The sequence below is a fragment of the Triticum dicoccoides genome, chromosome 7A (assembly GCF_002162155.2).
Source record: "Triticum dicoccoides isolate Atlit2015 ecotype Zavitan chromosome 7A, WEW_v2.0, whole genome shotgun sequence".
Taxonomy (NCBI): domain Eukaryota; kingdom Viridiplantae; phylum Streptophyta; class Magnoliopsida; order Poales; family Poaceae; genus Triticum; species Triticum dicoccoides.
In genome coordinates this window covers 475,359,789-475,384,904 of record NC_041392.1, presented here as the reverse complement: position 1 = coordinate 475,384,904, position 25,116 = coordinate 475,359,789, and the positions used below count along the sequence as shown (strand labels likewise).

General features: G+C 44.5%; 3 protein-coding genes across 3 annotated transcripts; 2 read left to right on the top strand and 1 right to left on the bottom strand.

Annotated features, from left to right (window-relative positions):
• The first annotated feature begins 10,184 nt into the window (after nt 1–10,184).
• LOC119333554 (alanine--tRNA ligase, cytoplasmic-like) lies at nt 10,185–23,680 on the top strand. Its single transcript, XM_037606412.1, has 12 exons — nt 10,185–10,507; nt 10,909–11,045; nt 11,139–11,189; nt 11,323–11,418; nt 11,640–11,738; nt 11,941–12,063; nt 13,059–13,208; nt 13,305–13,376; nt 13,865–13,999; nt 14,365–14,623; nt 14,742–14,809; nt 23,441–23,680. Exons 4-12 carry the CDS (start codon nt 11,326–11,328, stop codon nt 23,678–23,680), a joined length of 1,239 nt encoding a protein of 412 aa, XP_037462309.1. The 5' UTR covers nt 10,185–10,507; nt 10,909–11,045; nt 11,139–11,189; nt 11,323–11,325.
• On the bottom strand, nt 15,975–17,883 carry LOC119327657. The gene is made up of 3 exons (XM_037600763.1): nt 17,528–17,883; nt 16,439–16,508; nt 15,975–16,116 (listed from the first exon to the last, which is right to left on the bottom strand). Exons 1-3 carry the CDS (start codon nt 17,783–17,785, stop codon nt 16,100–16,102), a joined length of 345 nt encoding a protein of 114 aa, XP_037456660.1. The 5' UTR covers nt 17,786–17,883; the 3' UTR covers nt 15,975–16,099.
• Nucleotides 23,681–23,863: 183 nt separating the features above from the next.
• On the top strand, nt 23,864–24,971 carry LOC119333553. The gene is made up of 3 exons (XM_037606411.1): nt 23,864–24,578; nt 24,668–24,824; nt 24,901–24,971. The coding sequence occupies exons 1-3, from the start codon at nt 23,964–23,966 to the stop codon at nt 24,969–24,971; spliced, it is 843 nt and encodes a 280-aa protein (XP_037462308.1). The 5' UTR covers nt 23,864–23,963.
• Nucleotides 24,972–25,116: the final 145 nt, after the last annotated feature.

The window sequence follows — 25,116 nt, the reverse complement described above, 5'->3', positions numbered from 1 at the left end:
GGCCATATGGGCCTTAGTGGGGGAGAGAGGGGCTGCCAGAGGTGGGCCGCGCGCCTCCTCCTCCCTGGTCCGAATTGGACTAGGGGAGGGGGGCGGCGCCCCCCCTTTTCCTTCTCCCTCTCCACCTCTTTCCCCCTCCTAGTAGGAGTCCTACTCCTACTAGGAGGAGGACTCCTCCTGGCGCGCCAAACAAGGGTCGGCCGGCCTCCCCCTTGCTCCTTTATATACGGGGGCAGGGGGCACCCTAGAACAGACAATTGATCCTCGTGATCGTTCCTTAGCCGTGTGCGGTGCCCCCTGCCACCATATTCCACCTCGGTCATATCATTGTAGTGCTTAGGCGAAGCCCTGCGTCGGTAGAACATCATCATCGTCACCACGCCGTTGTGCTAACGAAACTCATCCCCGAAGCTTTGCTGGATCGGAGCCCGGGGAGCGTCATCGAGCTGTACGTGTGCTAAGAACTCGGAGGTGCCGGAGTAATGTTGCTTGGATCGGTCGGATCGGGAAGAAGACGTACGACTACTTCCTCTACGTTGTGTTAATGCTTCCATTGCGATCTACAAGGGTACGTAGATCATACTCTCCCCTCTCGTCGTTATGCATCACCATGATCTTGCGTGTGCGTAGAAATTTTTTTGAAATTACTACGTTCCCCAACAGTGGTATCAGAGCCTAGGTTTTATGGTTTGATGTTATTTGCATGAGTAGAACACAAGTGAGTTGTGGGCGATATAAGTCATACTGCCTACCAGCATGTCATACTTTGGTTCAGCGGTATTGTTGGACGAGACGACCCGGACCAACATTACGCATACGCTTACGCGAGACCGGTTCCCTCGACGTGCTTTGCACATAGGTGGCTTGCGGGCGACAGTCTTTCCAACTTTAGTTGAACCAAGTGTGGCTACGCCCGGTCCTTGCGAAGGTTAAAACGGAGTCAAATTGACAAACTATCGTTGTGGTTTTGATGCGTAGGTGAGATTGGTTCTTACTTAAAGCCCATAGCAGCCACGTAAAACTTGCAACAACAAAGTAGAGGACGTCTAACTTGTTTTTGCGGGGCATGTTGTGATGTGATATGGTCTAGACATGATGCTAAATTTTATTGTATGAGATGATCATGTTTTGTAACCGAGTTATCGTCAACTGGCAGGAGCCATATGGTTGTCGCTTTATTGTATGCAATGCAATCGCGATGTAATGCTTTACTTTACCACTAAGCGGTAGCGATAGTCGTGGAAGCATAAGATTGGCGAGATGACAACGATGCTACGATGGAGATCAAGGTGTCGCGCCGGTGACGATGGTGATCATGATGGTGCTTCGGAGATGGAGATCACAGGCACAAGATGATGATGGCCATATCATATCACTTATATTGATTGCATGTGATGTTTATCTTTTATGCATCTTATCTTGCTTTGATTGACGGTAGCATTATAAGATGATCTCTCACTAAATTATCAAGAAGTGTTCTCCCTGAGTATGCACCGTTGCCAAAGTTCGTCGTGTCTAGACACCACGTGATGATCGGGTGTGATAAGCTCTACGTCCATCTACAACGGGTGCAAGCCAGTTTTGCACACGCAGAATACTCAGGTTATACTTGACGAGCCTAGCATATGCAGATATGGCCTCGGAACACGGAGACCGAAAGGTCGAGCGTGAATCATATAGTAGATATGATCAACATAATGATGTTCACCATTGAAGACTAATCCATTTCACGTGATGATCGGTTATGGTTTAGTTGATTTGGATCACGTGATCACTTAGAAGATTAGAGGGATGTCTATCTAAGTGGGAGTTCTTAAGTAATATGATTAATTGAACTTAAAATTTATCATGAACTTAGTCCCTGATAGTTTCTTGCTTGTTTATGTTGATTGTAGATAGATGGCTCGTGCTGTTGTTCCGTTGAATTTTAATGCGTTCCTTGAGAAAGCAAAGTTGAAAGATGATGGTAGCAATTACACGGACTGGGTCCGTAACTTGAGGATTATCCTCATTGCAGCACAGAAGAATTACGTCCTGGAAGCACCGCTGGGTGCCAGGCCTGCTGCTGGAGCAACACCAGATATTATGAACGTCTGGCAGAGCAAAGCTGATGACTACTCGATAGTTCAGTGTGCCATGCTTTACGGCTTAGAATCGGGCCTTCAACGACGTTTTGAATGTCATGGAGCATATGAGATGTTCCAGGAGTTGAAATTAATATTTCAAGCAAATGCCCGGATTGAGAGATATGAAGTCTCCAATAAGTTCTATAGCTGCAAGAAGGAGGAGAACAGTTCTGTCAGTGAGCATATACTCAAAATGTCTGGGTATAATAATCACTTGATTCAATTGGGAGTTAATCTTCCAGATGATTGCGTCATTGACAGAATTCTCCAATCACTGCCACCAAGCTACAAGAGCTTTGTGATGAACTATAATATGCAAGGGATGAACAAGACTATTCCCGAGCTCTTCGCAATGCTAAAAGCTGCGGAGGTAGAAATCAAGAAGGAGCATCAAGTGTTGATGGTCAACAAGACCACTAGTTTCAAGAAGGGCAAAGGGAAGAAGCAGGGGAACTTCAAGAAGAACAGCAAGCGAGTAGCTGCTCAAAAGAAGAAACCCAAGTCTGGACCTAAGCCTGAAATGAGTGCTTCTACTGCAAGCAGACTGGTCACTGGAAGCGGAACTGCCCCAAGTATTTGGCGGATAAGAAGGATGGCAAGGTGAACAAAGGTATATGTGATATACATGTTATTGATGTGTACCTTACTAGAACTCGCAGTAGCACCTGGGTATTTGATACTGGTTCTATTGCTAATATTTGCAACTCAAAACAGGGACTACGGATTAAGCGAACACTGGCAAAGGACGAGGTGACGATGCGCATGGGAAATGGTTCCAAAGTCGATGTGATTGCGGTCGGCACGCTACCTCTACATCTACCTTCGGGATTAGTATTAGACCTAAATAATTGTTATTTGGTGCCAGCGTTGAGCATGAACATTATATCTGGATCTTGTTTAATGTGAGACGGTTATTCATTTAAATCAGAGAATAATGGTTGTTCTATTTATATGAGTAATATCTTTTATGGTCATGCACCTTTGAAGAGTGGTCTATTTTTAATGAATCTCGATAGTAGTGATACACATATTCATAATGTTGAAGCCAAAAGATGCAGAGTCGATAATGATAGTGCAACTTATTTGTGGCACTGCCGTTTAGGTCATATCGGTGTAAAGCGCATGAAGAAACTCCATACTGATGGGCTTTTGGAACCACTTGATTATGAATCACTTGGTACTTGCGAACCGTGCCTCATGGGCAAGATGACTAAAACACCGTTCTCCGGTACTATGGAGAGAGCAACAAATTTGTTGGAAATCATACATACAGATGTATGTGGTCCGATGAATATTGAGGCTCGTGGCATATATCGTTATTTTCTCACCTTCATAGATGATTTAAGCAGATACGTGTATATCTACTTAATGAAACATAAGTCTGAAACATTTGAAAAGTTCAAAGAATTTCATAGTGAAGTGGAAAATCATCGTAACAAGAAAATAAAGTTTCTACGATCTGATCGTGGAGGAGAATATTTGAGTTACGAGTTTGGTGTACATTTGAAACAATGTGGAATAGTTTCGCAACTCACGTCACCCGGAACACCACAGCGTAATGGTGTGTCCGAACATCGTAATCGTACTTTATTAGATATGGTACGATCTATGATGTCTCTTACAGATTTACCGCTATCGTTTTGGGGTTATGCTCTAGAGACGGCCGCATTCACGTTAAATAGGGCACCATCAAAGTCCGTTGAGACGACGCCTTATGAACTATGGTTTAGCAAGAAACCAAAGTTGTCATTCCTTAAAGTTTGGGGCTGCGATGCTTATGTGAAAAAACTTCAACCTGATAAGCTCGAACCCAAATCGGAGAAATGTGTCTTCATAGGATACCCAAAAGAGACTGTTGGGTACACCTTCTATCACAGATCCGAAGGCAAGACATTCGTTGCTAAGAATGGATCCTTTCTAGAGAAGGAGTTTCTCTCGAAAGAAGTGAGTGGGAGGAAAGTAGAACTTGACGAGGTAACTGTACCTACTCCCTTATTGGAAAATAGTACATCACAGAAAACTGTTTCAGTGACACCTACACCAATTAGTGAGGAAGCTAATGATGATGATCATGAAACTTTAGATCAAGATACTACTGAACCTCGTAGATCAACCAGAGTGAGATCCGCACCAGAGTGGTACGGTAATCCTGTTCTGGAAGTCATGCTACTAGATCATGATGAACCTACGAACTATGAAGAAGCGATGGTGAGCCCAGATTCCGCAAAATGGCTTGAAGCCATGAAATCTGAGATGGGATCCATGTATGAGAACAAAGTATGGACTTTGGTTGACTTGCCCGCTGATCGGCAAGCAATTGAGAATAAATGGATCTTCAAGAAGAAGACTCACGTTGATGGTAATATTACTGTCTACAAAGCTCGACTTGTTGCAAAAGGTTTTCGACAAGTTCAAGGGGTTGACTACGATGAGACCTTCTCACCCGTAGCGATGCTTAAGTCTGTCCGAATCATGTTAGCAATTGCCGCATTTTATGATTATGAAATTTGGCAAATGGATGTCAAAACTGCATTCCTGAATGGATTTCTGGAAGAAGAGTTGTATATGATGCAACCGGAAGGTTCTGTCGATCCAAAGGGAGCTAACAAAGTGTGCAAGCTCCAGCGATCCATTTATGGACTGGTGCAAGCCTCTCGGAGTTGGAATAAACGCTTTGATAGTGTGATCAAAGCATTTGGTTTTATACAGACTTTTGGAGAAGCATGTATTTACAAGAAAGTGAGTGGGAGCTCTGTAGCATTTCTGATATTATATGTAGATGACATATTACTGATTGGAAATGATATAGAATTTCTGGATAGCATAAAGGGATACTTGAATAAGAGTTTTTCAATGAAAGACCTCGGTGAAGCTGCTTACATATTAGGCATTAAGATCTATAGAGATAGATCAAGATGCCTAATTGGACTTTCACAAAGCACATACCTTGACAAAGTTTTGAAAAAGTTCAAAATGGATCAAGCAAAGAAAGAGTTCTTGCCTGTGTTACAAGGTGTGAAATTGAGTAAGACTCAAAGCTCGACCACTGCAAAAGATAGAGAGAAAATGAAAGATGTTCCCTATGCTTCAGCCATAGGCTCTATCATGTATGCAATGTTGTGTACCAGACCTGATGTGTGCCTTGCTATAAGCTTAGCAGGGAGGTACCAAAGTAATCCAGGAGTGGATCACTGGACAGCGGTCAAGAACATCCTGAAATACCTAAAAAGGACTAAGGATATGTTTCTCGTATATGAAGGTGACAAAGAGCTCATCGTAAACGGTTACGTTGATGCAAGCTTTGACACTGATCTGGACGATTCTAAATCGCAAACCGGATACGTGTTTACATTAAACGGTGGAGCTGTCAGTTGGCGCAGTTCTAAACAAAGCGTCGTAGCGGGATCTACATGTGAAGCGGAGTACATAGCTACTTCGGAAGCAGCAAATGAAGGAGTCTGGATGAAGGAGTTCATATCCGATCTAGGTGTCATACCTAGTGCATCGGGTCCAATGAAAATCTTTTGTGACAATACTGGTGCAATTGCCTTGGCAAAGGAATCCAGATTTCACAAGAGAACCAAGCACATCAAGAGACGCTTCAATTCCATTCGGGATCTAGTCCAGGTGGGAGACATAGAGATTTGCAAGATACACACGGATCTGAATGTTGCAGACCCGTTGACTAAGCCTCTTCCACGAGCAAAACATGATCAACACCAAGGCTCCATGGATGTTAGAATCATTACTGTGTAATCTAGATTATTGACTCTAGTGCAAGTGGGAGACTGAAGGAAATATGCCCTAGAGGCAATAATAAAGTTATTATTTATTTCCTTATATCATGATAAATGTTTATTATTCATGCTAGAATTGTATTAACCGGAAACATAATACATGTGTGAATACATAGACAAACAGAGTGTCACTAGTATGCCTCTACTTGACTAGCTCGTTAATCAAAGATGGTTATGTTTCCTAACCATGAACAAAGAGTTGTTATTTGATTAACGGGATCACATCATTAGCTGAATGATCTGATTGACGTGACCCATTCCATTAGCTTAGCACCCGTTCGTTTAGTATGTTGCTATTGCTTTCTTCATGACTTATACATGTTCCTATGACTATGAGATTATGCAACTCCCATTTACCGGAGGAACACATTGGGTGCTACCAAACGTCACAACGTAACTGGGTGATTATAAAGGAGCATTACATGTGTCTCCAAAGGTAGATGTTGGGTTGGCGTATTTCGAGATTAGGATTTGTCACTCTGATTGTCGGAGAGGTATCTCTGGGCCCTCTCGGTAATGCACATCACATAAGCCTTGCAAGCATTGCAACTAATGAGTTAGTTACGAGATGATGTATTACGGAACGAGTAAAGAGACTTGCCGGTAACAAGAATGAACTAGGTATTGGATACCGACGATCGAATCTCGGGCAAGTAACATACCGATGACAAAGGGAACAACGTATGTTGTTATGCGGTCTGACCGATAAAGATCTTCGTAGAATATGTAGGAGCCAATATGGGCATCCAGGTCCCGCCATTGGTTATTGACCGGAGACGTGTCTCGGTCATGTCTACATTGTTCTCGAACCGTAGGGTCCGCACGCTTAACGTTACGATGACAATTATTATGAGTTTATGCATTTTGATGTACCGAAGTTAGTTCGGAGTCCCGGATGTGATCACGGACATGACGAGGAGTCTCAAAATGGTCGAGACATAAAGATTGATATATTGGAAGGCTATATTCGGACACTAGAAGTGTTCCGGGTGATTTCGGAGAAAATCGGAGAGCCGGAGGGTTACCGGAACCCCCCCGGGAGAAGTAATGGGCCATATGGGCCTTAGTGGGGAGAGAGAGGGGCTGCCAGAGGTGGGCCGCGCGCCTCCTCCTCCCTGGTCCGAATTGGACTAGGGGAGGGGGGCGGCGCCCCCTTTTCCTTCTCCCTCTCCACCTCTTTCCCCCTCCTAGTAGGAGTCCTACTCCTACTAGGAGGAGGACTCCTCCTGGCGCGCCAAACAAGGGCCGGCCGGCCTCCCCCTTGATCCTTTATATACGGGGGCAGGGGGGCACCCTAGAACAGACAATTGATCCTCGTGATCGTTCCTTAGCCGTGTGCGGTGCCCCCTGCCACCATATTCCACCTCGGTCATATCGTTGTAGTGCTTAGGCGAAGCCCTGCGTCGGTAGAACATCATCATCGTTACCACGTCGTTGTGCTGACGGAACTCATCCCCGAAGCTTTGCTGGATCGGAGCCCGGGGAGAGTCATCGAGTTGTACGTGTGCTAAGAACTCGGAGGTGCCGGAGTAACGGTGCTTGGATCGGTCGGATCGGGAAGAAGACGTACGACTACTTCCTCTACGTTGTGTCAACGCTTCTGTTGCGATCTACAAGGGTACATAGATCATACTCTCCCCTCTCGTTGCTATGCATCACCATGATCTTGCGTGCGCGTAGGATTTTTTTTGAAATTACTACGTTCCCCAACACCGTCTATGTCTGAAATAACGAGCTTAGGAGGGCCATGCAATCTGATAATGTTGTCCACAAAGGCCCGTACTACACCAAGGATAGTGTATAGATGTGCTAGTGGTATAAAATGAGCATGCCTAGTAAATCTGTCCACTACCACCAATATTGCTTCATTGCCTTGAGATTGTGGAAGTCCCTCTATGAAATCCATAGAAATATGTTGTCATGCCATGTCAACTATTGGGAGTGGATCTAACAGGCCAGGTTGCGCACAATTTTCATGCTTAGATCTCTGGCAGATGAGACAAGCTGCAATGAAAGACTGCACATCTGATTTAAGACCTAACCAATAGAAAATACCTTTTCACTCTCCGATAAGTAGCTCTTGTGCCAGAATGACCTCCAATGGGGGAGTTGTGCAGTTATCATTCTTGTTTTTAAATCAAATAAACCATCCACCAGAATTTTCCCTTTATATCTAATTATGCCAACTGTAAGGTTGTAATCAAACATAGTGTTGTCCTGTTGCAGCATCAACTGTTCCAAAACTTGTTTGGTCACCGGGTCATTATGATAATTGCCTACTAGTTCTGAAGCCCAAACTGGAGTAGCAACATAAATTGTCATACAGGATGGCAATAATCTTGATAGAGCATCTGCAACTTTGTTGTCCACCCCTTTTTGTACTATATTTTAAAGTTGAACTCCAGTAGTTTCACCATCAATTTGTGTTGAACACCCTCTGTTATTTTCCGATCAGTAATGAATTTAAGAGACCGTTGATTTGTTTCGATGATTGGTTCATTTCCAATTAGATAGTCTCCATCTTTTAAGTGCTTCTAGAATAGCCACAATTAGATAGTATGTTGGAGGTCTCCCTTGCTGCATCAACATTGCGCCAAATTCCTTTACCAGAAGCATCAGTCTCCAAGATAAAAGGCTGAGAGATATTTGGTAGGGCTAGAACTGGGGTTGTAATGAGAGCATTTTGGAGGTGAGCAAAAGCTTTGCCATGTTCACTCTTCCAGGAAAATTGTCCTTTCTTAACAGATCATGTAAGGGTCTGCAGATAACTCCACACCCTTTAATGAATTTTCTACAATAACCTGCTAACCCAAGGGAGCATTTTAATTTTGTAACACTATCAGGTGTTGGCCAGTCTACAACAGCTTTGAGTTTTCGTGGATTAGTGGTTACTCATTCCACATAGATCATATGACCCAGATATTGTACTTTTTTCTAATGCAAAAACACACTTAGATAACTTTGCACATAACTGAATTTCCTTTACAACTCCCAGGATAGTCTCTATGTGTTTCATGTCATCTTTCAAAGCTTTATTGTAAATGAGTATATCATCAAAGAATACTTACACAAACTGTCTCAAATAAGGGCCAAAAACGTTGTTCATCAATGCTTGAAATGTGCTCGGTGCAGTAGACTGCCCAAAGGGTGTCACCAAAGAAGTCTTGACTCATAAAGGAAATGCCCCCGCCAAGGATCGATGACTCATGATACCAATTTGTTAGGACCCGAACAGTATTTGAGGAGATGAATTGTAAATCGACGAAGCATGTGGGAACTATCGACTGGGTCTGAACTATTATTTCTATAGGGCGAAGAATGTAGGGTTCACGTGCTAGCCATGGTCGGCAGCAATCGGGGATTCAACAATGAACCTCTCCAGCCACATTCCGGTTAGTTATAGTCTGGAAAACAACAGCGAGCATAAGACAATGAACGGTAGAAATGCCGTCGCGACAACGGTAAAGCAAATCCTACGGTGGCGACTCGTCGTCCGAGCAAGGAGCCATAATAGCTGTCCGTTCCTCTGAATCGGTATTGCCGGATCAGCTACACCCCTTCTCTGAATGAACAAGGGTGTTGACTGAAAGTGCCACAGGGTAAGACTGACACCCCGGCCCCACCCGCATCCCCAAACCCGAGACCCAGCCAACGGAAGAAAAACCCAAACACTCCAGCGCTTTCCCGCGGTCTCCTCGCCTTCCTGTCTCTCCCCTTCTCCCCTCCCTTTCCGCTGCTGGGTAGGGTTTAGCGCTTTCCGCTGCTGGGTAGGGTTTAGCGGTGGCTGAGGGAGGTCTCGGCGGCATGGCACCGTCCAAGGGGGAGGGGCGGGGCGGCGACCCGGCCGAGGGGGAGGACGAGGATTTGGCCAGCGTCAGCCGCCGCGCCAGATCCGGCGGCATCTGCCCGACCCGGCGCCACCCGAACGACGAGGCCAGGTCAGCCGCTCGTACACCTGCGGCGAGGGCGGCGGGCGAGGGCGGGAGCCGGACGCTTAAGTGGCGCGTGGTGCCGGGGGAGATGCGCGGCAAGGGCGCGGTCGCCGATGTCGTCCAGGAGGCGTTGCCGACGTGCGGGTGCCACATCGAGCGCTACCGCCACCACGACGCGGTTCCGCGACGACGACGCCCTGTACGGGTCGGCGACGGCGACGGCGAGGGCACGTCCGCGGCCGGCGCCGAGGAGGCCGTGCGGACGTGCCCGTGCGGGAGCTACACCGACACCCCGCCCCGACGCCCTACACCGGTCAGCGCGTCGACGGCTCTCGGCATCAAGGGCGGCTGCGGAGGGCGGGGCCTGAAGAACAAGCGCGACGAGATGCGCGTGGAGGTGAGCCGCGGCGGAGTGCCCTCGGACGGCTTCGAAGAGTCGGTCGCGCGGTGCGGCTTCCGAAACCCGAGCCTGGTGCGGCGGTGCCCCACGCCGCCACGGAGGGACTCGACGCGGTGCGCGCAGATGGGGGCCTGCATTCCGGTGGCAGTTGGAGGGGGTCGCGGCCACAAGGACACCCACAACGACTACTACGGCACCTCGAGGCCACGGGCTGCGGAGCTCCACGCCCCCAGTGCGGATCTGCGCGCAGAGGTATGGCCTTCTCCCTTGTTCTCGTGTGCACGCCCGCGCTTGAAATTCTGCTGGAGTTACAATATGCATCTTCATCGCTGCTGTCTCATGTCATGTGTGTGCCCGCTGTAGCCCGTAGGTGTGGACGCGGTTGTTTGTTTATGTGAGCGCGCGCTATATATATGAGGGACGCACATTCCCTTGTTCATATCTTGTTGCTGTAACCACACTGCCAGGATAGTGCATTCCCTTGTTCATATTTGTTGCTGTAACAACACTTCTAGATCTTGTGTGTGGTTCCAGGTTGTATATATAAACTTTTCCTTGTTCTATTTCGAATGCACCTTTCTTCTGCATGTTTGAGATTTGGGCCATGCATTGCATGAATTCTTTTGACATGCCATATGTTATTTCTGGATCAGATGTACGAAACTGGGAGTATCAAGGGGCCATCTGGATCTTTCACTGTGAACAATGTCCAAGTGAAGTTTGCTGGCGATGTCCCGCATACCGGTTCATTTCTGGAAGGGCCTGACTTGGCGATGAAGTGAAATGCAAGGTAACATTCTTTACTGACTAATTCTTTGTACTGAATGAGTTAACCTGTGAAATTTGCCAAATTAAACTGCGGTTCTTCTATTACTCTTGGTAGGATGCATTTGTTCTGTCGGACACCTATGGCTATCCAATTGATTTGACTGAGGTTTGTTCTTCATGTTTTCATCAGTAAATCTGATCAAATTAATTTGACAGTGCTATATTTTTCATGTTTATGCTGTTGTTAAAGCTTTTATTGTCTGTTTTTCTTGGTATCGTTGTTGTTTCCTATCTCATAGGTCATGGCAGTTGACTTGTGGCCATCTGTTGACATGGAGGGTTTTAATGTTTCTATGGAAGAAGCAAGGCAAAAGGCTAGGAATGCTCGCTACAAGGTTTTATTTCTTTCTTATTAAATATAAAACTTAATTCCTCACTTGTGGCCGTTTATGCTATCCAAGTATTATTCCTGCTATTTGCGGTTTAATAATGTTCTAATTAACTAAACTTAGCATCTCTTATAGGCCACTGATGCTCAATTGGTTGGGCAACTTTTGTCTATTATAGTTTATATATCATACTTCTTCTGATTTTGTTATATATGTTTTTCTTGCAGGCTGGTGGCAAGTCCATTGTCCTGGATGCTAATGCTACATCGCACCTGCGCAATAAGGGCCTTGCCAGCATAAATGATAGCCTGAAATTCCAACACGAGGTTAGATTATTTAGTTGTGGTTTGGCTATTAGGTACAGTTCCTTCAATATTCAGTGCCTGTTTGGGATTTTGTAGAATTTCATTCAAGTAGTGAATTTACCTAGGTACCTGCCTTTGCTTGTTCTTGCACTGTTCATATTTCGCACTGTGGTTAAACACTTATATATTGATTATGGCCGATATACCTAAAAACATTTTGCAGGTACATAGCACTGTGGTAAAAGCTATCTATACTGGCTCAGAGTTCGTAGCCACTGCATCTGGTGATGAAGATTTTGGTCTTGTTTTGGAAAGCACAAGTTTCTATGCGGAACAGGGTGGTCAGGTACAATTTCACTTTCCACGGTGTCATGTTGGTGTAGTTGAATGAAAATGTCAAGTGCAATCACCTCTGGAGTTGCAACCATGCAATTAAATATCAGCTTACCTACTAAATAAGCATGACATTCTATTTTTTTTATGTAATTGTCATGTGGGGCCATTACTAAAGAAGAAACTGCAGCTGACATCAGCTTGATAGTTACCTCAGTTTGCGAGTTACTCCCTCCATCCCACAATATAAGACCGTTTTTCAAGCTAACACAGTTTGAAAAACGATCTTATATTATGGAATGGAGGAGTAGATATTTTTTATAGTAGCTCAGCTGATGTCTGATGGGGTGTCCTCCTGTTGCAATGGCCCCACATGGCAGTAAATTTGTTAATTATAACATAATCATGTTGGTTGACTCATTAGTAAAATAGATGCACAATTTCTGTTTGAAAATTATTCTTTGATTGTAACCAGAACAAAAAATGATTAGTGCACCCTGGAGTGATTACCCTCCGGTTGGTTGAAACCTGATTGGTATTCTTTGTTGTTTATTGTATGTCATCCTAATAATCTACAACACTCATAAATAAACGGTTGAAGTAATATTTTTTGTCATTACACCATTTTGAACACCACATTACGGTTGTATCCAATCTCACTCTGAGGAAAGTAGTGTTGAGGGCTTTGAAGTTGTCCATAAAATACATTGGCTTCAAAATTTCAGTCCAAATTTGACAAGTTCATACCGTTACATTGCACAACAAACATTACAATTTGCATTCAACAACCATGGATGTTTTCTCGTTTAGTTGAAGTCACCGTGCTGCTATGGTCGTTTCTTGTTCTACTTCAAATGCGTGTATGTAGCCGCTATCTTGTGTGGGGTTTGGGGTTGTATATATGAATTTTTCTCTTTTTAATGAACGATACGGAGCTCTCATGCATGTTCGAGAGTTGCGTCATGCATTGTATGAATCTCTTTTGACATGCCATATTTTCTGGATTAGATCTATGACACTGGGAGTATAGAGGGACCATCTGGATCTTTTACTGTGAACAATGTCCAAGTGTTTGGTGGCTATGTCCTGCACATCTGTTCATTTCTGGAAGGGCCTGACTCCAAGGCATTGTCTGTTGGCGATGAAGTGAAATGCAAAGTAACATTCTTTACTGATTAATTTCTTTATACAGATCATCAGTTAACCTGTTAAATATGCTAAATTACATTGAGATGCTTCTATTACTCTTGGCAGGTTGATTACACACGGCGTACTCTCACTGCTCCAAACCACACATGTACCCATATGCCGAACTTTGCTCTAAGGGTATGTTTTCAAGCCTCTCAGATTTTACGGGGAGTGCTTTTCTGTACTCATGATGGCTTCGCTATTGCAAGTATAGCAAGTACGTGGTTGACCATATTGACCAAAAAGGTTCCATTGTTCTTCCAGAGAAGCTGAGATTTGATTTCTCCCATATTATAAAATAACTTCTAAATGGTTGTACGGCATAGAAAAATAGGAAGCTCTAACAAGCATATGTTCTGTACTTTAAGAACTAGAATACTAGATTTAGGTGACTAGCATGAAACATTGACCACAGCACTCCATCCTTGCAAGTGAAATACCTACACTGGTTGCATAAACACTCAAAAAGAATTGCTTGTAGTAGTGATGTAGTTGTTAGTAAGTATTTATGCTACAATCCTAATCATGTGCGTGTCCAATAATTAAGAACGGAATTGTAGTGATGTAGTTTTTCAGAGTTATTGTGCATTTTTTCTCTCTTTTCTAACTCTTTGTTTGTGTTGCAGGATGCAGACAAGAAGGGACTTGGTGCAACTACTGTAGAATCTGGGCATATGGTAGAAGAGGTGGAGGGCATGGAAGAGGGCTATCTTGCTAAGGTTGTTCAGGGTGATGGTGCAAAGGAGATTAAAGTTGAAGAGGTATATATTTACTGTCCAAAGAATGTATATTTTTTTTCTTATTTCAAAGACAGGCATATTGTAGTTGTTGAGCTTACTAAATATCATCATATTAATGTTGTAAATTGTGGTTCAGCTGAGAGTCTAACTTAGTTTTTCAGAGTTATTGGCAGAGTGAGTAATATATCATCATATTTTAGTTTTTCATATCAATGCCTTATTCTTTAGGCCTAGGTGACATTCTTTGGTAGGCTATATATATATATATATATGTATATATATATATATAGAGAGAGAGAGAGAAATACTTTACCTTGTTCGTCTTGTTTTATTTTTCTTATTATGGGTACTCACCTAGCACCTGATTGGTCGTGTACGTTCTACAGCATGTTCTATCAGATAAAATGGAAATCAATGGCGAGAATGAAATATCATGGGAGAAGGAAGCATTTGAACCATCAGATTCCGTTTGTAGTGATAGAGGAGGTTGTTTTGGCTCTAAGAAGGGCAAATTGAACTATATCTCGAAGATGAATTTTTATTTAAGGGCTGATTGTGTTAGTGACATGAAGCCAATTTCTGATAGAGAAACAAGACACATCCATTCTCGATACGAAGTGTTGAAGGAAATATGCTGCGATTTAGGTGCCATGTCTTATTTTCCTTTTCACAACTTGATAATATTTTGTGATGTGTATGTGGTCGTTGCTTTAGCAACCAAAGTTGTTGTTTCTTTCTCTGAACTCCTTTTCTATGTTTGCAGCAGAAATTCCTAGTTTTCTATCAACTTGTGCGAGCATTAAAAGTTCTGATGTTGATATAGTAACTCAGGTATCTTATCACTGTGGTTCTATGATTGCATTACTTGATTGAAGATATGTTCCAAGATTCAGAGTTGGCATCTTACTCAAATTTATCTCTGTAATTCTATGATCATATACTACTTGATTGGAAACAAATTCAAAGATTCAGAGTTGGCATTTAACACTGTAATTGTATGATTATATTAATTGATTGGAGATGCATTCAAAGATTCATAGTTGGCATCTTAACAAAATTTGGTGTTTCCTTTATCTTGATTTGCATTGAGCAAGAATGAAAGCTGTGCGCATTTGTCTTTCTAAATTTAGACATTGAGTCCCCACATTACTGGTTGTGACCCAATTTCCAGTGTCCCGTGAGGTTTATCGGTTGATTTTTCTGATACGGGAACGTGTACTCGGCCCTAGAACATAAGCTGTAAGACTGCTTCTTCCGCACGACATTTTTTTAATCTGCTGTAGCTAGCAGATTTCATTATGGTACGAACCACTTGCTCAGAATGCAAGGAGAAATGTAACACATGATTTAAGGTAACACTAAGCAGCATGCTGTCCTATGACATTCAGAAGGGAGCAACTAGTATAGAATCTGGGCATATGGTTGAAGAATAGAAAAATGAATCTGGGCTGTCAGATAAAGCATAGATGGTGCAGATTTTAGTGGACGCAGCCCAGGTACATTTAATGAAACCCCCCCTGATACTACTTAGATATACAACTTCACTTTTGCAGTAACCACCTCAACTTTCTCATGTCCAATCTCGTTTTGTCCTTGGTAACAAGACTATTTTTCAAACCTGACAGCGTTGATGTCTCCTCTCTGGCTGTAGAATCTCGAGTCTTTATAAACTAAGACCATTTCTATATGCACAGCGTTGACGTCCCTCTCCTCTTAGTTTATAATATAAAGTCCTAATTATTCAAGAGAGTTGAACATGTTGACCACAAAAACCCCTAATATATATCACAAATATTTGAGCACATGAGGAAATTAAGCCATCCCAGATCAGGCAGAACTTTGTACATCTTGCATGTCAAATTGGAAGCGTCTGAGTGCATGAGAAAATAAAGGACCGAAGTTATCGGTGCTCAACAAGCATTCGAGTATTTGAGTCCATGAGAACACAACACAAAAGAGGCATACATTGATAATTTTTAGTACATTTGCATGAAGACCGAGTAGGACCTGATGGTACATGCCAAACAAGATCTATCATTTTGCCTCCTATTTTAGTGATTGTTGCTACTCGAGCTTCATCTGTTGGAATATATGGCAACCTCCATGAACTCTATATACCCTTCATCGGCTCAATCCACCTAGTTAAGCAGAGAAGATAAATGCAAGTACGTTAGAAACATGTACGAATTGCAAACAACACATTTTGAGAAGAGAGGCGGTCATTATGTCCAGCTTCGTTCGCCGCTCCAACCCAGGATACATAACCTAGATGTCAAACTTAGGATGAAATTCCTCAAACATATAGAAGGACCAGATAGCACTTTTAGCCATTTGCCGCAACTGACCTAAGAAAGAGCTCAATAGTTATTGTTCGGATACTCCAGTAGGCCATGGCATATGTAAAATACCTTGCAAAATTTGATACAAACAAACCGGGCATGCAAAAATCTATCTGGATACCTTGAGAAAATATGAACATAGGCTCCAGATCCAAAGGGTGTGAAAGCTTGCACAGCCATGCATAGACTTCCTATCAATAAATTATAGATTGAAAGAATAGGTAAAAACATAAATGGCAAGGACAAAAAAAGGACATCGAGCAATTTAAAGGGAGTTTTATCACAGTCCTACAAATGCAGATTATAAAGGTAATGTCACGCTATTCCCTCCATTTCGGATCGAGGTGCAGTAGCTGAACGGAAGTTGCCGAGCTTAGTACTAGTCGACAAGCCCGATCTATCCATCATACTTAGAGCAGGAATTGTGTACTACAAAAAAAGTCCAAAAAGATAGTGGATTCCCATAAATCAGTGAAGTTCCACATATTTGCATGTGTGTAATAAATTTCAGTCTTGTGCCCGCGTGAACTTCACGTTCAGGTACTTTAACAGGTAGATGAGATTAGTTGCTTCTCATGTACAGTATCCGGTAAGTTTGCAGAATTTCTGTTTTTGTTATGGCAAATGAACACTAATAAAGGTCTCTCCAAATTAACTGAATTTGGCTCCGAAAAGTGTGAGTACATACCAACTAGGATTTGCACTATAGTTGACATGTATCACAGGTGATTTTTAGCTTGATCGAAAAGATGTGAATAAGCATATATGCTGGCAGTATGGTTATTCCATTGGATTGATGGATTTTCTGTCCTAAGCAATTTCCTTTAGCTCTCTGTATATATAACACAGTGTCCTGCTAGTGGATCAGCTACTGTACTGCTCGTGCATATCTACGTGAATATAGCATTTGCTCAAAAACCGTTCTAAGCTTCCAAGCTATTGCTAGTGACGAACAAATTATATCATCTACAATGTATGTGCATATGTTTAAATTTAAAAAATGTAGCCATTCATATCACTTCCAAACATTCAGAATTTCTAAATTTTTCTAAATCTCCTCTCGATTGGAGGAACTCAGGTAACTATGTTTGACCAAAATATTATTCACATGATATGGACAGTTGTAGTAAAATCTGAACTAAAATACTTTCTAAATAAAAGGCTACAAAATTAACTCTGAAATTGGTAGCAGACTAACAGATAAGCATACCTTCAGATTGGAGTTTTCTTCTCCGGCTTCGGTGGGGTGGGTGGCGACATGTGGAGAATGGCGGCTTGGGGTAGAAAAAAGGATGGGGCGAGGTCGACCTCTGGTAGCCGGAGCAGAGTACCATCCAGTTCTTGTTCGCTTAGGACAGGGCGAGGTCCGCTTGGGCAGCCAGACCGCCAGCGACAAGACGAATAGGAGCTTGAATGGCACCTCCGCTAGGCATACTCGCCCTGGTAGGCACCGGATCGTCGCCACCATCGGCAAGCTGGAGGAAGATGGACGAGAGGATTGGTCCAGGAGGCGGCTGGTACACAAGCTAGGGTTGGGGAATTTGGGTGTGAGCTGTTGGCCTGCTACTATCGTACGAGCGAGAAGGTAGTTCTGAAAGCTAACAAGTAGAAGTTGTTAGGAATAGGCAACTTGTATTCCCACGAGGCCATAGGCCGATATATATATACATGTACAGGTGTGGAGCATATGCATGAAACCCCTTATACAATGGGATAAATACAAAGGGGTACATGAGTTATATTATAACTCTAACACCCCCCCTCAAACTCATGGTGGATGAACAACACTGAGTTTGGAGAGATAAAAGCCATGTTGTGCTCTAGTCTGAGCCTTCGTCAGGAAATCCGCCAACTGTAACTCGGAAGGCACATACTGAAGAGCAATAACCTGATCCTGCACACCGGCGCGCACATAGAAAGCATCAACACCAATATGCTTGGTGAGCTCATGCTTCACAGGATCGCGTGCAATGCTGATAGCACCTGTACTGTCAGATAAAAGCAGAGTCGGTGTAGTGACAGAAACACCAAAATCCTGAAGTAACCACCGTAACCAAGTCACCTCTGCCGTCAAAAGAGCCATTGCTCGCAACTCAGCCTCGGCACTCGAACGGGAAACTGCAAGCTGTTTCTTCGTCTTCCAGGCAATGAGAGAACCACCAAGACAAACACAGTAAGCAGAAAGTGAACGGTGATCGGAAGGATCACTAGCCCACGTAGCATCTGAATAGGCCTGAAGCTGTAAAGAACTGGAGCGAGGAAAGAATAGACGGTGAGAGATCGTGCCTCGAAGATATCGAAGAACACGAAGGAGATGACTATAGTGAACCGAGGTGGGAGCAGAGACAAACTGACTCAGAATATGAACCGGATAAGAGATGTCCGGACGAGTGACAGCTAGATAGACAAGACTGCCAACAAGATGACGATAACACGTCGGGTCAGGGAGAGGATCACCATCAGTAGCACGGAGGTGAACATTGAGCTCCATAGGAGTCTCAACAACGCGCTCGTCCGTAAGAGCAACACGAGCAAGAAGATCCTGGATATACTTTTCCTGGGATATAAAAAAGCCATCAGAGGTAGAAGAGACTTCAATCCCAAGAAAGTAGCGAAGAGGTCCAAGATCAGACATAAGAAACTGCTCACTAAGACGGGCCTTTACAAAGGCAATATACTCGGGGTCATCCCCCGTGATGATCATGTCATCAACATAAAGAAGAAGAAGAGTCCGACCATGAGGAGAAAGGTGAATAAACAATGCTGGATCATGAGCACTTGCTAAAAAACCAGCAGCAGTGATCACAGAGGCAAAGCGCTCAAACCAGGCGCGGGGGGCTTGCTTAAGGCCATAGAGAGAGCGACGAAGACGACATACCATGCCATCAGGAACAGAATACCCAGGTGGTGGCTGCATGTACACCTCCTCACGCAGCTCACCATTAAGAAAGGCATTCTTAACATCAAGCTGAGATATAGACCAGTGGCGTGCAGAGGCAACGGCAAGAAGTGTACGAACAGTGGTCATATGGGCCACAGGAGCAAAAGTCTCGTCATAATCACGACCATGCTCCTGCTGAAAACCACGAGCCACAAGACGAGCTTTGTGACACTCAAGAGAACCATCGGAGCGAGTCTTAACCTTGTAGACCCACTTACAAGTGATCGGACGGACTCCGGGAGGAAGAGAAACAAGATCCCAGGTACCAGTGCGTTCAAGAGCAGCAATCTCCTCTGCCATCGCAAACTGCCATTCAGGATGAACAACAGCCTGACGGTAAGAAGTCGGCTCAAGAACAGCAGCACCAGCGGTGGGAAATCCAAAGCGATCAACAGGCGGACGAGGACGAGAACGCAAGCCATAAGTAGGTTGAGAGGAAGATGACTCATCCACAGAGGCATCGACTGGTCGTGGACGACGAGTGTAATGCTGAGGAAAAGATGGAATAATAGAAGGAGGAATCGTCAAGGTAGAATCGGGGGGTGGCGACGAAGAAGTCACTGGAGATGAAGGTGTAGAATCCGCTGACAGGCTGGGAGAGGAGACAGGGGAGGAAGTCACCGGAGATGAAGGTGGAGAACCCGGTGACATGCTAGGCTGCAAATCAACTAGATGTGGAGAAGGAGAGGAAGTGGAACGGAGAGGTACAGTCCCGACGGGGGTGATAGGTGAGTCAGGAAAAGTGAGGAAAGAGATATCCTGCACTGAAAAAGTCGAGGAAGATGGGCGTGGGTAGAAGGGACGAGACTCATCAAAAGTCACATCTCGAGAGATACGCATCCGACGACCAATAGGATCCCAACAACGATAGCCCTTATGCTCATCACTGTAGCCTAAGAAGACACACTCAACAGACTGAGCGGTCAGTTTGGTGCGTTCGCGAGGGGCAAGAAGAACATAGCAAACACAACCAAACGAGCGAAGCATCGAATAATCGGGAAAACGATCAAAAAGTCGCTCGAAAGGAACCACCCTGTAGAGCAGCGGAAGGCTGTATATTGATAAGATAGGTGGATGTGGAGACGGCCTCAGCCCAAAAATGAGGCAGGAGAGAGGCAGCAATCATCAATGCACGAGCCGTCTCAAGAAGATGTTGATGCTTTCGCTCAGCCACACCATTCTGAGCATGAGCACCAGGACAAGAGAATTGAGAGAGAGTCCCGTGCTCAGCAAGAACACCACGCAACATCTTAGAGATATACTCGCCAGCGGAGTCAGCACGAAAAACACGAATGGGTGAAGAGAACTGAGTATGAACCATGGCAGCAAAACGCTTATAGATAGACAACACCTCAGAACGAGAAGTCATGAAATAAAGCCATGTGTAACGAGAGAAATCATCTATGAAAATAATATAGTATTTATGACCACCTTTCGAAGCGAAAGGGGCCGGACCCCATACATCAAAATGGACTAAATCGAAAGGACGCTTGGACACTGACTCACTATGTGAATATGGTAACTGAATCTGCTTGCCAAGACGACAACCCTGACACTCTAAAGAGACATCTCCTGAGACAGACCCCAGAAGACCTCGACGAACTAAAGAAGACAACCGAGAACCACACAGATGACCAAGTCGATGATGCCACTGCTGGAAGGAACCAGTAACGGAGGTGACAGAAGCGGAAGAACTGGCGATGGTGGTGGCAGCGGAAGGAACATGAAGCCAGTCCAGCTCCCAAAGACCCCGAGAATCACGGCGGCGAGGGCCAGCCCCAACCAGAGTGTGCGTGCGACGGTCCTGGACAAAACAAGAGTCAACGTCAAGGATGACGTGACAACCAGAATCCGTAAGTTGAGGAACATGAGCAACATCAGGAACAGAATAAGGAGTAGTAAGATTGCCTCTACTAGCAACAGAAAGTGGAGTACCATCAGCAGTGAAGACATGAACAGGAGAATCCAGTGATCGAAGAGAGGACAAAGTGGAAGAATGAGAAGACATATGAAAAGAAGCTCCAGAGTCCAGAACCCATGGGGATGTACCTGACTGTGTAGAGGGTGATTGCTCAGTGCGGGAAGCATCAGTCACAGAACCAGCAGTACCCGTCGAGGAAGAACCTGAAGCCGCGAGCAGACGCTTAAGTCTCAGAATATCCTGCTCAGTCAAAGCAATGGCTGAAGCTGTCGAGGTAGATGACGAAGTCCCTGAAGATGATGATCGAGCCTTGCGCAGGTGTTTCTTCTTCGTGTAGCACTGAGACTCAAGATGACCATCATTGCTGCAATAGTCGCAATGTGGACGGGGGCGACCTGAGCCTCCAGAAGGAGTGAGCAAGAGCGGCGGAGTACTCGAGCGAGAAGGGGTCGGTGCAGCAGGTGGCATAGGAGCACGAGTAGCGAGCACAGAGGGAACCTCCAGCAAACCAGCACCATGTAAGCGAGTCTCCTCAGCACGAATCTCAGAAAGCGCCTCCATGAGAGAAATACGGCCACGAGCAAACAACTGAGCACGCCGGGGCTCAAACTCCTTACGGAGCCGAGACAGGAACTCATAGACGCGATGAAACTCCAAATTGGCCTGGACAGCCTGGCAATAGGGGCAGGTACGACACCCAGCACTACGGAGAGAATCAAGCTGGCGCCAGATAGCAGAACTCTGTGCATAGAAGTCATCAACAGTAGAGTCACCCTGCTGAAGAGCATGCTCCTGACGGATCACAGAGAGGTATAAGGCATCACCAGAGGGCTGATAGCGCTCACGAAGACGGGTCCACATCTCAAAGACAGTAGGAAGACCCAGAAATTCAGAAGCAAACTGAGGCAGAACACTAGCAGTGAGAACAGCTGCAGCACGAGCATCATCATCAAGCCACTGGGTGTAAACAGACAGAGCACCATGATACGTCTGAAGAGCCTCCTCATAAGCCAAAACCCTCTCATCATAAGCACGATCAGCAGCCTCATCAGCAAGCTTAGCCGCATCCTTGGCGACCTGATTAGCATCCGTAGGAAGAACCGATGGAGTTGGCGGAGTAGGGGCCACCGGAGGAACTGGACGTGGCGGACAGCAGACCTCGCCAGAAAGAACACCCCAAAGACGGATGCCATGCATGTGAATGCGCATGAAGCCAGTAAACTCGGTGTAGTTAGTACCATCAATGATCACCGGACAGCGAGGGACAACAACATAGCCCGATGCAGCAGACATTTTTTTTAGGAATCGGAAGTCGGGCCTGCGAGCGAGAGATGAGATCGAGCGATCAGGCGGAGGTGGCAGTGCGGGAGGGAATCCTTCCTGCGGGACGAACCCCTGCTGGGCCTGCGGAGCGATCACGCAGAGGCGGCCTTCGAGCGATGCTGAGATCGAGCGATGCTGAGGCGGCCTTCGAGCGATCGATGAGTCCTGCGATGCTGAGATCGAGCGATGCTGAGGCGGCCTTCGAGCGATCGATGGAGTCCTTCGAGTGATTCAGAGATCGAGCGGGAGCGGCAGCTTGATCACCGATCGGGAGAGGAGAGAGATCGCCCCCTGCGGCCTGCTGCTTCGATCGCCGATCGGGAGAGGTGAGAGATCGAGAGAGAAGATCGATCTGGAGAGGAGGGATCGAACGCACGAGTTGCAGCGTGCGAAAAAATTAACCTAGCTCTAATACCATGTTAGGAATAGGCAACTTGTATTCCCATGAGGCCATAGGCCGATATATATATACATGTACAGGTGTGGAACATATGCAGGAAACCCCTTATACAACGGGATAAATACAAAGGGGTACATGAGTTATATTATAACTCTAACAGAAGTGAGGGAGTTTTGTGCAAAGGAGCTAGCAACTGTGCGCTCATAGCCATCCCCCATAATCTGGTCCATCTATCCTGGAACTGATGGCTCATATAGATTTTTTCTATTTCTCTAAAGGTAAAGGCAGATTGGTTTGCCCTCACATAACCAAAAGAAATCCCTAAGAACCCTCAGGATCTATTTATCTTTATTTCAAGGAGCCATAGCACCATAATATTCTGAATTCTCAATTAATTTACCTAATCTCTCCTGAGCTTATTCTGTACACGTGACTGAAAATTAGATTTGATCTTTATATATTGGTTTACATTGAGAAATTGTATATTCTATGAAGAACTCGATTATGTTCAACATCTGATTTACCTTTTGCTTTTTAGATATTTATGGATATTTATGGATCAACCATTTCACTTCAAGAGAATCTGAGTAAATTAGACATAAATCTGTTGAGCGAGATTGCTTTTGTTAGATTGGGAATGAAGCCACGCGACTTTTATTCGACATATGCTGGAAAAGTTTTGGAGCCAAATCGTCTGCTTTCATGTTATCAAATCCCAAGAGATTCAACAATTAAACTCAACGCTCGTCTGCGAGGTGGTTGGTACGTGAAAATCTAATTATCCATTCACCTTCCATGATAAACGCTTGTCTGCGGGGTTAAGATTCTTGTTTTGGACATGAGGGGGTACAGTGGCCCAACGGGATATTTGTGGGGGTTATCTATACTTTCTTTTTTTCCTGCAATACTTCGGGTCCCTGAACATTGGAAAACACTAATTTTGTTTGTTTTGCAATGCTGGTCACAACTGGGATTATGTAATCAGTGCTCTGGATCCATACCAGCGTGTGCCTTTGCCAGGGGACCTACTTCTCTCGGAACAGGCCATCATACAGCCACAAATGGAAGTGAAATATCTGGCACGTCTCCTCCAAGTTCGATGTAAAAAAGTGCTAATCTACCTGTGCCGGAAGCACTTTAGTGGCCATTCCTTCGGAGGTAACTTCAGTTCCCAGCAAATTATGTTTGACAGCGATGGAAATGTCCGTATCGATGCTGCCCCAGAAGAATATAGTCGGCCTTCTGCCTTGTTGGACTACAATGCTGTTTCTGTAATCTTTGACCGGGCCTTAGGAGACGCAGCTGACAAATATCCAATGGATTTTTATCATCTGATTGATTTCTTGTCAGCTAGAGGTCCAAATGTTGACTGTCAAAGTAAGGGAGTGATTGCTTTTGTCACAAATCACATTTCTCTCTTGACATATTCTGAAAGGATCAATCACAGTGCATTTCTGGACCTTTTGATTAAAAGGCTTGGTGAAGATGATCTAACCGCCTTGAAAAAAGTTCTCGTGCATTTTAATTGGGAGCTCAAGTTGAGGCAGATTCCAGCAATGAATCAAACGTACACTTATATTTGGTGGGAAGATGATTTTGGGAGCATATGGTACCCGTACAAGAATAATGAAGTCAGTTTGCTTGGGTTTTCTCACAATTTCTTCAAACACCGCTTAGTAAGATATTTTTTCAAATATTCTCTCTTGTATTTAAGTTTGACAAGCTATTTTTGTATGACAAGCTGATAAAACTTATTTTGATGCAGGGGTTCCCATTAGATAAGCTTGAAGCAGCGTTCTCATTGGTGATGGCTGACAAATATTTTCTAGCTTCTATACTGTTTAGAATTTTAGTTAGATTCAAAAGCAAATGCCAGCAGCCATGCCCTGCATCGATTGAGACTTTTGTTGATGAAGTCAAATGTGAGCTATGCACTTGCTAGTTGGTAATCATACATAATATGTCAACTTATCTGATATGTTTTTTGCTTATTTGCAGGCTTGGTGATCACACAGTTGATTGTGAGATGGTCCAAAATAACTGATTTCAAGCGCAATGCCTGCGGGTGACTGACTGTTTAGCTAGATGGCCTGCTACGCTTTTTGTGAGAGTTGAATGCATGTCTAATACTAGTGGCAAGTGGTAATTGTTGTAACCCTTTGAGCCTGGTTCAACATTACAAACTGAAGTTTGCATTGTACTTCGTACCCATTA